This window comes from Dromaius novaehollandiae, chromosome 2 (genome assembly GCF_036370855.1).
Source record: "Dromaius novaehollandiae isolate bDroNov1 chromosome 2, bDroNov1.hap1, whole genome shotgun sequence".
Taxonomy (NCBI): domain Eukaryota; kingdom Metazoa; phylum Chordata; class Aves; order Casuariiformes; family Dromaiidae; genus Dromaius; species Dromaius novaehollandiae.
This window is the reverse complement of record NC_088099.1, coordinates 19,256,372-19,269,902: the sequence shown is the minus strand read 5'-3', so window position 1 is coordinate 19,269,902 and position 13,531 is coordinate 19,256,372. Positions and strand designations below refer to the sequence as shown.

Below are 13,531 nucleotides of genomic sequence, written 5' to 3'. Positions count from 1 at the left end.
TACTCTTGTTATAATTCTGCATGACCTTGTTGCCTGTTGTACCTTTGTGATATAAAACATCTAAGTATCATTTAGAATGATTTAATAGACAGTTTAAAGTTAGAGACAGTTTTATGAAATGCTGTTTTTCCCCATTTGAACATAATCACAGAAGCTGCTTTTTCAGAAAAAACATAACACGTTTTCATAACTTTTCATGGGTTTGTTCTGTTGCTGTCAGTTGGTGTTTGTATTTAGCCGCATGCTGAGACAGGAAGTCAGCAAACCATTTAGGTTCCTCAAATGCTGTTTAGGTAGGTGTTTAGATGTCTGAAATAACAGGAAAATGCCACCAAGCTCTTTAGTGTGAGGGCGCTGTAGGAGGCTGAAGACTGAAGCATAAATTTCCAAGGATACCTGAAGGCTGTTTGCGTTCAGCAGTGCGTTTGCCTCTTTGCTGAGCTCCTCGTGTTGCTGGTCCATATGGCCATGCCAGTGCAGGGAACTGGCATGTTGGTACCTGTGCTGCACGGGGAGTCTGTTGTGCTCTTTTGGGAGAACATGACTCCCAATCTCATTTGGAGAGTAAGAATGACTTTTTGCAGGAAACCAGTGACCAAATTCCCCAGGAAATGGGAGACCCAAGTTCCAGGCCCACTTCACACTAAGCGATTTTGAGCCTGCGTCTCCCACCTTTCCAAGGCAATCCACAAACCATCAGGACACAGTGAGGAGTCACAGGGCACTGAGGGAGCAGATACGGGGATCGACTCCTGCTCCTTAAATTAATCTTGTTTTCTATCCAGTGACTGTCTGCAGTAAAATATGTAAACTAAGTTGGTACCAAACTCTTCCTGTGCAGGGAGCAGTGCACTGGGCTCTGAACTCGTTTCGCAGAAGCCTGTAACAGTGCCGCAGGAGCTCATGCAGGAGCTCATGCAGCTCATGCAGAACCGAGAAGTTTCAGCACAATCCGTTTTTGCCCTTTTGTAGTGACCAATTTGGGCATCTCAGTGTTCAGTGGTAGTTGTGAATTCCCACCTAAACATCTAAATGTTCTTCATAAGATACACAAGAACCTTGGGTGTGCGAGTAAGTCTTCTGTCCTGGGTTTGGGCACCTAACTTCTAGGCAAAGCTTTACAAGTCATAAGGCCCTTGGCTGAGTGCCTACTCACGTGCTTTCCTGGTTCAGGGCTAAAGGACTCGGTAAACATGCTGGACTAAATGAATCAGAAGTGCACAGCTCTGTAATGGGCAGAAGCTTTTTTAAAAATCTGCAGGTTAAACTGCCCAATTAATCAGAGAGGGTGAGGCAGCATACAAGATCTGACCAAGCATCTACCAACTGCATCAAAGGCAGGGTGGCATTTAGCTGCTTCTGGCACAGAGCAGCCACAAGGGCAGCTTCAAAACAAACACACTGTGCTACAGCAAGGATGTTCAGTTCACATGAACTTAGGAAATACAGCTGATTTCAGAGCCCTCTGTCAGTTTGCATTGCATGAGATGGAAGTCTTGCCTGTTAAAATAACATTTAATAATAGCATCTATGTCTTCAGTAAATGTAACGTTGTTACATTACTAACCCAGTTTGTTGTTTCTATTGTTTCAGAGGAGAGAAAAATTTCCATATATTTTATTATATTTATGCTGGTCTCGCAGAAAAGAAAAAATTGGCACATTATAAATTGCCAGAATATAGACCTCCCAGGTAATGCAGTTTATTTTTACATATATTAATTACTAAAAATTGCAGTGTTACTGAATTCTCAATCTTATTTACATTCTGACTTTGTGTCTGTCAACTCTTTCAGATATCTGCAAAATGATCATTTCAGAATAGTGCAAGATTTTATGAACAATAGCTTTTATAAGTCCCAGTTCGAGTTAATTGAACAGTGCTTCAAAGTCATAGGTTTTACACTGGAGGTGAGTGTTGATAAGCCTATTTCTTTCTTTTTTTCTTTCTTTCTTTTATTTTTGAACTTTAATAGGTACCTTGCTCAGCAGAAACTTATATAAAACATTCAAATAATCTCCCTTGTTATTTTTCTTCCTTTAGCAGTGTTTATGTTTTAGGATATTGCATGCTCAATTTACTGTTATATCACTATATTTAATTTTTGAAGGTATCAAGGTATTGATAAACTAATAGAATGGTATTAGTCAACAAGATGTTGAAATCAGTGAACACAGCATAGCTGAGTGATGAGGGCAAAAGGCTTTTGCAAATTAAATACATAGAAAACAATGTTGTGACTGTTTGTTAGCCTATAATTTTAGGCTTGTGAATATGAGCCTTATCTCTTTTTTAAGATGAAGTCCATGGTGAGAGTTTTAAAAATTCACTGAGTCGATCTGAGTTTTGATGAATTCAGTATATTTTCATGACTTCAGGGTCAAAGCTGAGTGAGTACACATCCCTTTAGGGTGAATTCGAACACTGAACATAAACTGAACCCATTCTTTCTTTATGATCTCATATCATCGCTCTGCTGGCCATTGGACCCCTCTCATCAGTCTGTATTTGGTATAATTACAATAAAAAACAGGCCTCTGGAATTCTGAGCTAGGATGCAGGGAAAGGAACCCTGCTCCTGTCCTGCACACTTGTTCTCACTTCTTAGGAGAAGTGATGCTTCACAGCTGTAGTTTACCATTGACTTTATTAATCACACATGGTAGTGGGAGTATGATCCATACAGTATCTCTGAAGTACAGCATTAGTGCTTCAGACTGCATATGTTTTGGTTTCTTCTTTCCAGCTTCTTTCAATGTAAATCTTTGAACTTTTATTCATCTTTGATTCATCAAATCTTTGAATGGATTTATTCAGCTATCTATTCCTCCATACACCTTTTGCATTAAGCTGCAGTAACAGTGAAGTTCAGTCTCTTTCTCCTCCACATGCTTATTCAGAGCTGTGCATCACAGAGTCATAGAGTGGTTTAGGTTGGAAGGGACCTCTGGTGATCATCTAGTCCAACCCCCCTGCTCAAGCAAGGTCACCTAGAGCACCTTGCCCACGATCACATCCAGGTGGTTTTTGAATATCTCCAGGGAAGAAGACTCCACAGCCTCTCTGGGCAACCTGTTCCAGTGCTCTGTCACCCTTCCAGGAAAGAAGTTTTTCCTCACATTCAGACAGAACTTCCCATGTTTCAGTTTGTGCCCGTTGCTTCTCGTCCTGTTGCTGGGCACCACTGAAAGTAGTCTGGTCCCATCCTCTTGACACCCTCCCTTAAGATATTTGTATACATTGATAAGATCTCCTCTCAGTCTTCTCTTCTCCAGGCTGAACAGTCCCGGCCCTCTCAGCCCTTCCTCATAAGTGAGATGCTCTAGTCCCCTAATCATCTTCATAGCCCTATGCTGGGCTCTCTCCAGTAATTCCATGTATCTCTTGTACTGGGGAGCCCAGAACTAGACACAGTACTCCAGATGTGGCCTCACCAGGACTGAGTAGAGGAGGAGGATAACCTCCCTCCACCTGCTGGCAACACTCTTCCTAATGCACCCCAGGATACCACTGACCTTCTTGGCCACAAGGGCACACTGTTGTCTCCTGGATAACTTGCTGTCCACAGGACTCCCAGGTCCTTCTCTGCAGACCTGCTTGCCTGGGGTTATTCCTCCCTAGGTGCAGGACCCTGCACTTGCCTTCATTGAACTTCATGAGGTTCCCCTCTGCCCAATCTGCACTTTCACCTTTCTAAAACCAGCTCTTCAGAGCTGATGTCAGTTCTGTCACAGCACTGAAGACATTGATAAGCCCTGATTAATACTGTGTAAAGTAGCAAGTCTGTCTGTGTTCCCTTTTCTTTTGTTCAGTTTGATGGATAGCAACAACACAGGACTGGTATCCATCCAAAAGAGAAAGAGACTGTCCTTATATTTTGAAGATCCAGTTAGAATTGTGTCATTGGCCATGATATGTACTCCTAGCATGCATCTTCTTTGACTAACTCAATAAGCCACCATGTCATTAGTCTGTGAAAAACTGTTTACCTGTAGACTCCTCATAGTCTCAGACCTAGGTTGAGTACCATAAGCAAGTGAATTCCAAGAACATGTGAGCCCCATCCATGTTAGCCCTGTCTTACCTTCTCCACAGGTATATTAGCCTGTCTGAGGATGAGTGATGGATTGCAAGAGTGAAGTAGGGAAGTCTTTTCCCCTGTTGAGGTTCTGACATAGGATACAAGGCAACTGAATGGGACTGCATGGGTTTTCCGTGTAAATCTCTCAAGAGCTGTGAAGGAGGCATTACCTCCTCTGCTTCCAGAGCAGCTAGCAGAGAAGGCTGCCAACAGTGGAGGAATGGTTGACTTGTTTCCAAATGGTGGCAGCAGTCTGATGAGTTCTTGGACTGTGCCTGCATAATGCGTCCCAGCACTTCCAGGTGAACTCATGGTGTCCACACAGTGGGGTGGTGGCTGTTTTCCAGAAATCTAAGTGTGTTTGTGCAGACACTGTTTCCTTCCAGTGAGAGAAAGATACTGTATCTATACTGAATCTATATCTATATCTATCTAATCTATAATCTGTCTCATCTGTCTATATCTATCTAATCTGTATCTATGCTGAATGAGTTCCTTCTCTAAGTGAACTGTTTAGTAATGCAGCCTTATGCTTTGACATTCATCCAGTGTACAGAGGTATATTTCTATATGTGCGTGTATTTTATCAGCAGAAAAACTTGGATAGAAAACCTTCTTGACTCCAATTAAATTTTGGGCCTAAATGTTGTTTTTTTCTTTTTAAATTTATTTTTAACTGGCTGACAAGCCTTAATGGTAACTCTACTGTCAGTACTTTCTGTCTTAAAATCACACTGTTTTACTTCAGGCCACATGGCAAAATTAATAAAAAAGGACTGCCTGGGGTGAGCAGGAACCATTCTGTATGAGACAGATCAACCCAGATTTAACACGCACTGAAAAAGGGCACAAAAATGTCAGCAGCTATACATATTGTACAACATAATGGCAGAAGTCAAGCTATCAATTTCTTTGCATTTCATCTGTGTTCCTATGCTTAAAATGAAGAAGATTGCTTAAAACCTAGACAAACTCTGAGCCAATTATACAGAGCATGATTTTTTAGAGTGAGCTTATCTAGTTTGTCTTGCTGTCACTGGAATAAGTAATTTATTAACTGCTAGATTAACTTCTGCAAGTGCTAAAAAGATCAGGTCTTTTAGAGCAATGAAGGATTTTATCCGAGTAAATGATGCCTGACACCGTACCAGCAAACTACAAAATATTAGGGTAAAATGCTGTAGAATTATGGAAAGTCCATACTAATCAAACTTACAAAACTGCTTCTTATAAAACTACTATAAAACTTATGGAACTACTACTTACAAAATACACTATTACTGTTTGCTTTGGAATATATAGTATCCCGGATTCCTAGCTTAAAACCTAGCTGCTTTACAGAAATACCTTAGAAAATACTCAGAGATCATAAAGGATGCAGAGAAATGTTCACAGTTCATATGAAAATTCACAGCTGAAAGTTCACAGTTCAAACCTGCAATGAAAGCATTATTTCATTAATTGTGAGTATGATTTTGTGATGTATAAGTACTTAAAATCATTTATTGTATGTATCACTTTACTGTGCAGACTAGTATTAGCCTTATTTGAAGGCAGAATTCCTTTTTGGAACCTACTAAATCATTTGAAATCTGTAGAACCCAGGCACATGCTTCAACAAAGTACATGCCAAAGTGCTTTAGTGAGTACACAGTTCTGTAATGACATTTTATAGGGTTAATGGCTTTGCCAGATCACAGCCATGTGAGGTCTCATTCTTCTCCCAGCGATACTCTTCTTCCGTTGATGTCAGTGGGAGCTGCAGCAGAGCTATCATTTGGAGCACCTTTGTTTGCATGATCCAAGAAGCTTAAGTGGAGATTTTTGAAATGTTTGTTGATCTAGGTATTACCATTTTAGTCGAGGTTGTGCTTGCAGACACAGTGAAGGGTGGATATAAATAACCTCTGAATTCCTTCCGTGTAAGAGGATTATGCTCACCACTGTTCTGTGCTTCCCCTATCCCATGTCAGTCCTGTCCTGTAGACACGTATAGAAGAGAGATTAGGCTATGGTTTGTCTTGCCTTCTTTGGATGATCTTACGCTTGAAAGAGACTTGTGCCAAGTACAGAATAGGGAAAAATTGCTAAAGAAAGTAGTCCTAAAAGTAGTGGGTATGTGGCAGACAAGTGAGAGAAAGTGATTGTTCTGGGTGTAGGAAACAATGTGCTAGACAGAATAGCATGCTGGTCACACAAACCAAAGTGACAAATCTGTCAGGCTATTAAGTGTTACATCTTTTTAATATACTTTTCAGGAACTTGGAAGTGTGTACAGTGTTCTGGCTGCCATTTTAAATGTGGGTAACATTGAATTTTCTGCAGTGGTATCTGAACATATGATTGACAAGAGCAACATTTCCAATCCAGTAGCCCTTGAGAATTGTGAGTGTTTTTTTTAATTTAAGATTATATTCCCTTAGTGTTTTATTAACCAATGTCTTTTATTGCAAGAGAGTTATCAATGAAAACTGTATTCACATGGAAATTTTGCAAGAATAATTAAATGCTGAAGTTGAATTAATTACAGGTCCACCTGAATTCACATATAAAAGGAAGGAGGTTTACATATTATCTGCCTGATTTTATTAACCAGCTAGTGGCATTCAGGAAACATGGCAAATACTGGAGATGCCTGAAAAGAAAATCTTTCCTATTTTTTCTCAAGATTTTTTTAACATTTTATGCAGAACTTCATTAACATTTTGATTTTTTCTTTTTTTCTTTTTTTTTTTTTTCACAACCTCATTACTTGCTCCCTGCCTGTGCACACTGAAATACAGCTTACTAATTCTTTGGAAGGGATACTTTACATTGTAGGTTGCAAGGAGGCAGAGGAAGGGAGAGGGCAAAGATACTCAAGGAAGTTACTGTTCTTTTTCAGTAATTATGGGGAAGGAGGGGGAAATGAAGTCTTCATGCTATTGTCTTACATGTTTTCCTGTCATAAGTAGAAAAACATTATGCAACTGGGAAAGACGCACCTCTTTTCTGGAGAAAGAAAGATAGCAGGGGATTGTAGGGGCTAGATTATAACTGAGAGGAATATCCATACCTCACAACTTTCATGCTCCTGACCTAGTCACCTGGATTCCCTAGTATTTCTCCATAGACAATTTGGAGGAATTATCGTAGAGCAATCCAGAACACGTGAACAAGGCCTTTGCGTTGAATTACTTTCTTATTGACTACAGTGGAAGTGGGGAAGACTGGTGTCTAAATTAGATACTGACGGTTGTTTGATGTGAACACCCTCATTAGTCACAGCTGAAGACTTTGATTTGGCCCTTACTCGTAACACATTGTACTTGCAACCTGGACCAAAGCAATGTGTGTTTTTCCTTCAAAAATCTGTTTCTGAGCTATGTTTATGACTTCACTTGTTAGGTGCTTCCTTGCTGTGCATTCAGGCGGATGAACTGCAGGAGGCCCTCACCTCTCATTGCGTAGTGACTCGAGGAGAAACGATTATTCGTCCCAACACTGTGGAAAAAGCAACCGATGTCCGAGATGCCATGGCCAAAGCGCTATATGGGCGTCTCTTTAGTTGGATAGTCAATCGCATCAATACTTTACTCAAGCCTGACAAACATTTAAGGTAAAGGAAACATTTCCAGAATTAAAAGACATTTTCTGTGTGAATAATGCGTTTTACACTAGAGCATTAATTTTAATTAACTAAACTCTTTTATTTTTTCTCTAATCCTTTTTTATTTTTGACAACACTATGTAAAAAAGAAGTTTTTATTCTGTTCATAGCATTTAGTGAAAGTACAGTAGATATTGATAGTACAGGCATTCGCTGTTTTCCTGTGTGTTGTTTACTTAGCCCTTTTGTAAGCTATGACTGTATTGAAATTACGTATTAACACTTTTTCCTTTTTCTCTTCCTATTTACTCATAGTACTCAGGGTCAACTCTTGACATCCATCTGTTGATTATATAGGTTGAATTCTGCTCTCGTTTGCACCCATGTTGTTGCTTGTGCTGCTGCTGTTACAAAATATATATATGAGTGGTTTCCAAACCACCATTTGCTGAGGTTACTGCCCACCCTGTCCTTAAACACAGAAACAAGAAAGATGCTGGGAATGGGGATACACTATGTTGGGCAAATTAATCAAAGAAGAACTGATGCAGTTTACGTTGTAAGTCCTGTAGTTCAGAGCCCTCTCTGGCTGCTGATAGAGCTCTTTTCAGATTGAATACTCACAGTGCTGGTGAGCAAGTGGAAAGTTCAACCTGAAATGTTGAAAGACAAAACCCAGAAGTCTGCTTTGTTTTTGTGGTAATAAAACAATTTGTATTTGCTGGTTTATTGTAATTAGCTCTGGAGAGGAACCAGGCAGACAAATTTCGGCAGTTCATACACCATGAAAGGTAATTTCCAAACAGATAAAATGATTACAAAAATCAGATCAAAATCGGTAAGTATTTTTGGTCTCTCCAGAATGAAACACTTCTATTTTTCAAATTGGCTTCTCAAAGAGGCTCAAGTGCCATTCACAGGTATCTTGAAGCAGGTTCTACATATCTAATATCCTGTACTTTTGATGAACAAAAACAATGTTTAGAGATAGCTCAAATGGGATTTGTGGGTAGAAAGTGGTGTTTTTTTAAATTTAACTAGTAAAAAATACTAATGCCAGCCTCAGTTTGTTAGAAAAATGTATCTTTGTGTTATTTTTTGTTTCAGCCAATAAATAAAAGTATTAATGTTTTTTCAAGTTGCAGAAATGATCACATAGTGCTCAGAATTCCTGGGCTAAAATTTCAAGCTTAGTTTATTATTGGTAGTACTTTTCTGGAATTTGGTTGGTGGTGTAAATTCATACCACACTACAGTCCTTAATATTCAGACTAGTTATTTAGATGCATAAAAGTTCTATACATTCATTCTTTAGACTGTCATGTTCAAATAAGCAATTTTAGTTGTTGCAGATAAATAGTATGAAGGAATAATGTTTAATTTCAGCAGTCTTTAATTTGAAGGTACAATTGAGTAAAGCCTGTTTTATTACAAGAGAAACAAAAAGAACTGCATGTTGTTTCTGCACTGTAGTCAGCTTTTTACAACAGATTAATGACTAATAGATAATAGTTTAAAAAGAAAATTATAAATCCCCTATGATTATCAGTTGACTTTGTCCATATATGATTCAGTGTATCTGGTCTGCAAATACAGTCATCTTTGAATTTATGTATACCTGGTTTAGCAAAATGCATCCTATTTAATTGCTTTACAGACTTGGCCTATTATTTGCTATTGTGAAATAATAATGGAGCTAATCAGTGTAAAATAATTGAGATACAACCATAAAAAGTTTATTTAATCTTTGCAGTGGGAATGATGATGGTTTGAACATTGGAATTCTTGATATTTTTGGCTTTGAGAATTTCAAAAAAAATTCTTTTGAACAACTCTGCATCAACATTGCCAATGAACAGATTCAGTTCTACTTCAATCAACATGTCTTTGCTTGGGAACAGGTATGATTTCAATATTTTGGTAAAGGTTAGTATTGCTGAACATAAAAAAACTTGTCTTGAGAAACTACACTGTTCTTTCTCCATAACAAGTTGTAAATTGCAGATTATAACAAATGTCTTTGAGTATATATTATGTGAAGCACTGCTGGATTGCTGTTTGCAAGGAAATGCCCACCTAAAATGTATTAAACTTGAAATTTACAGTATCTAAGCAACAGAATACAGTGATAATCAGTCTGATGCAAAGGCAGCGTTGTTTTCCTGAAGAATAACAAGTGATGTAATGTATGGTTCTACAGTAAAAAAAAGTAAATGAGTGGTAACATAATTTGTAAAGTGTAGCATTCATAATAGCTTACTAATAAGCATAATGAAAACTGAAATATCACTGTTAAAAACTGGAAATCTTTCAATTATTTTGTTCTTATTCAGGAACTAGACTATCTAAGCTAAATAATGGTGGATTTAATCTAAATAATTTGGCATGTAACAGAGCAAAGGAATAGAATTGTAATCATGAAAGTTAATGAAATTCAAGGGGACAGTGAAAAACTTCAAAGAGTGATCATCTCAACTTTGTAAAGAATTCCATGAAAATTACATTAATCATCTTTAGGTCATTATCCAATAATGTTATTTGAAAAAAATAACATGTCTGTGGAAAAAAAAATCAAATTCATTGAAAATATTGCAGAATGCTGTATGACCAGGATACTCAACATTCAAATTTTCTCTGTTTTGTTGATGTTATTATTTTTTGAGAACCATAGACCAAAATCTTCCTAAATACTAACTTTAATTTTTAGTAGGAAAAGAGTATTTTGTAAGTTTTAATCACTGCTTGTTTTAAGGATGAAAGCAAAGCGAAAAATAGAAGTGTATGGCTGTATCTATAACATAAAGTTGTGTGATAAGTAATGACCACACATATCAGGGAATTAAGTCCTGTTCTACTGAGTGAGGCGGTCATCATTTCTCTCTCAAAAAAACTGATACTGAGCAGATTGTTTCTCATGGCAAGAAATGCAGATGCCCCACCCTTCCTCAAACATTTGTTCATTAATTTGGCAAATCAGCAGGTACTAGTTGGCTGTCTTGGTGGGGTGAGATGTGGTCCTTAAAAGGAATAGAGATGACAGCTGCAGAGAGGCACTCCAGTAGACTGTCGCCTTTTATAAGATTTTTTATTCTGCTTCTTAGTATATTAATATGGAGATCTCCCCTGTTTTTAAATCTTTGATTGACTAGAGGAATGAGTGAGAAAAACACATTAGAAAGCAGTGTAAATCTACCTTCTGCATGAAGTTTCTAAGATGCTACTCTCTGCTTCAATTAGCAACTACTAGTGTAGTCCATGAAGTATAAGAGAAGAGAATGTTTGTAACCAGACTGAATCTTCATAGTGGGCACTTTTCCCCTCATTCAACAGAAACCTTACTGTATCTATTACTGATGTTCAGTTCTGTTCACTACAAGACTGTGGCCTTCCATTGACACCTGCCCATGTCCAAGGGTTTGCCCAGTCATATGGCTTGTGCAGAATTCCCAGTGTGAATCTGAATCTTCTTTACTATTTGTCTTTTCTAACTTTACTATTCACAGAATCACAGAATAGTTGTGGTTGGAAGGCACTTCTGGAAATCATCTAGTCCAAGCCCCACCCTGCTCAAAGCAGGGTCAACTAGAGCAGGTTGTGGAGGACCTTGTCCAGTCACGTTTTGAACTTTTGGTCTACGTTAAGTATAGTCTCCAGTGGGGAAAAGAAGAGCCAAGCATGAAGACTCCACGACTTCTTTGACCAACCTATTTTAGTATTTGACCACCTTTACAGTAAAAAAGGGGTGCTTTCTGCCACTTCTCCTTTCACTAGACACCACTGGGAAGAGTTTGGCCCCCTCTTCTTTACTCTCTCCCATCAGGTATTTATACAGATTGATAAGATGCCCCAGAGCCCTCTCTTCCCCAGGCTAAACAGTCCCAGCTCTCTCAGTCTCTCCTCATATGAGAGATGATCCAATCCCTTAATCATCTTTGTGGCCCTTCGCTGAACTCACTCCAGTATATCTGTATCTGTCTTGTACTGTGGAGCCCAGAACTGGACAGAGCACTCCTGATATGGTCTTATCAGTGATGAGTAGATGGAAGGATCACCCTCCTCAACTCGCTGGAAACGCTCCACCTAATGTAGCCCAGGAGGCTATTGGCCTTCTTTGCAACAAGGGCACATTGCTGGCTCATATTCAATCTGTTGTCCACCAAGACCCCCAGGGACTTTTCTGCAAAGCTGCTTTCCAGCTTTCCAATGGCAGCACAACCAGCTGGTGTATCAAGCACTCCTCCCAGTTTTGCATCACCTGCCAACTTGCTGATGGTGCATTCAGTCCCATTTTCCAGGTCATTAATGAAGATGTTAGGCAGTACTGGTTCCAGTATTGACCCTGAGGGTGGTGGTGGTGGGGCATCAACTATGAGGGCCTGGTCTCCAGCTGGACTTTGTGGCACCAATCAAAACCATTTAAGCCTGGCAGTTCAGTCAGCTTTCAGTCCACCCCACTGTCTCTTTATCTAGCCCCGTACTTCTTCAGTTTGTCTATGAGGATATCATGGCAGACAGTATCAAAATCCTCAACAACATCCACTGCTCTCCTCTCATCTTATTGCAGAAGGCTGTCAGGTTGGTCAAGCATGATTTTATCTTCATAAATGCATGCTGACTACTCCCAAACACCTTCTTATCCTTCATCTGTTTGGAAATGATTCCAGGATTATTTGCACCATCATCTTTGCAGCAGTCAAGGTGAGGCTGACCTGCCTGCAGTTCCCTGGATTCTCCTTCTTGCCCTGCTTGAAGATAGGAGTGACATTTGCTTTCTTCCAGTCCTCAGGAACCTCCCCTGATCACTACGGCCTTTCAAAGATTATCGAGAGTGACCTTGCAATGAGATCGGCCAGCTCCCTCCCTTACTACTCCTGTTTGCATCCCATCAGGTCCCATGGACTTGTGTCTGTCCAATCTGTTTATACATTCCCTAACATGATCCTCTTCCACAGAGGGTAAGCCTTCATTGTTCCAGGCTTTCTTTCCCTCTAGTCTTAGGGACCTGGGATTCCTGAAGGCAAGTCCTATCAGTAAAGACCAAAGTGAAGAAGGCATCGAGTACCTCAGTCTTTTCCATGTCCTTTGTCATAAGGTCCCCTACCCCATTCAGCAGAGAGCCTATGTTTTTCCTAGTCTTCTTTTTGCTGCTGAGTTACCTGTAGAAGCCTCTCTTGTTACCCTTCACATCCCATGCCAGATTCAACTCCAGATAGACTTTGGCTTTCCTAACTCCATCCCTGTATGTTCAAATATTGTCCCTATATTCCTTCTGTTCGTTAGACTTGAGTCCTGTCCAGTGTAATCTGCCTTCGCTTGTTTGTAAATATCCTTTTAAAGAAAGTTTTGGACAGATACATATTAATGTAGAGGTTTGTCGTTTTACCATCTAGTAGATACAGATCTTCTTGCATATGGCCTACTGCAAAGGGATTAGAGGGTTATTTTGCAGTGGAGAGATGAGGAAAAACTGGATTTCAAATTTTGGCAGCATAGAGTTTACCCGTTTTTCCTTATAGTAAATTAGTATGACAATAGACAGACCGTAGGGAAGGGGAAAGTGATCTTTTATTTACGAATTTTCTAAGTATGTTGATTTTACTGACTCACACTCATTCTCTTATTGATATTTCACTCACATCCTCAGACTCACATAAGCATAAGCACCAAAACATGTATGTTCAAGTGGTCTGGCCAGGACCATTTCTGAGCAACGCAGAGAATAAGAGACTAGTGAATCTTCATCATGTCTCTGGGGGTCTCCTGGCTGAACTAGTTTTTGGACAGATCTTTTATACCTTTAAGAATCAGCAGTTGTTACAGGGCAGTTATTTTCTTCAAGACCTTCCTTACTTCAGCCACCA

At 39.3% G+C, this 13,531-nt stretch overlaps 1 protein-coding gene across 8 annotated transcripts in view; it reads left to right on the top strand.

Moving 5' to 3' along the window:
* The window catches only part of MYO3A (myosin IIIA), a 127,465-nt gene that overhangs the window by 67,252 nt on the left and 46,682 nt on the right, over positions 1-13,531 (top strand). For all 8 annotated transcript variants that reach the window (XR_010387572.1, XM_064505900.1, XM_064505901.1 and 5 more), the window contains 5 exons: positions 1,594-1,692; positions 1,796-1,910; positions 6,340-6,466; positions 7,469-7,679; positions 9,424-9,571. Coding sequence is in view for 7 of the 8 variants with exons in the window: in XM_064505900.1 (XP_064361970.1) it covers positions 1,594-1,692; positions 1,796-1,910; positions 6,340-6,466; positions 7,469-7,679; positions 9,424-9,571 (700 nt within the window). In the remaining variant the exon portion in view is untranslated. The remainder of the gene's footprint in view (positions 1-1,593; positions 1,693-1,795; positions 1,911-6,339; positions 6,467-7,468; positions 7,680-9,423; positions 9,572-13,531) is intronic.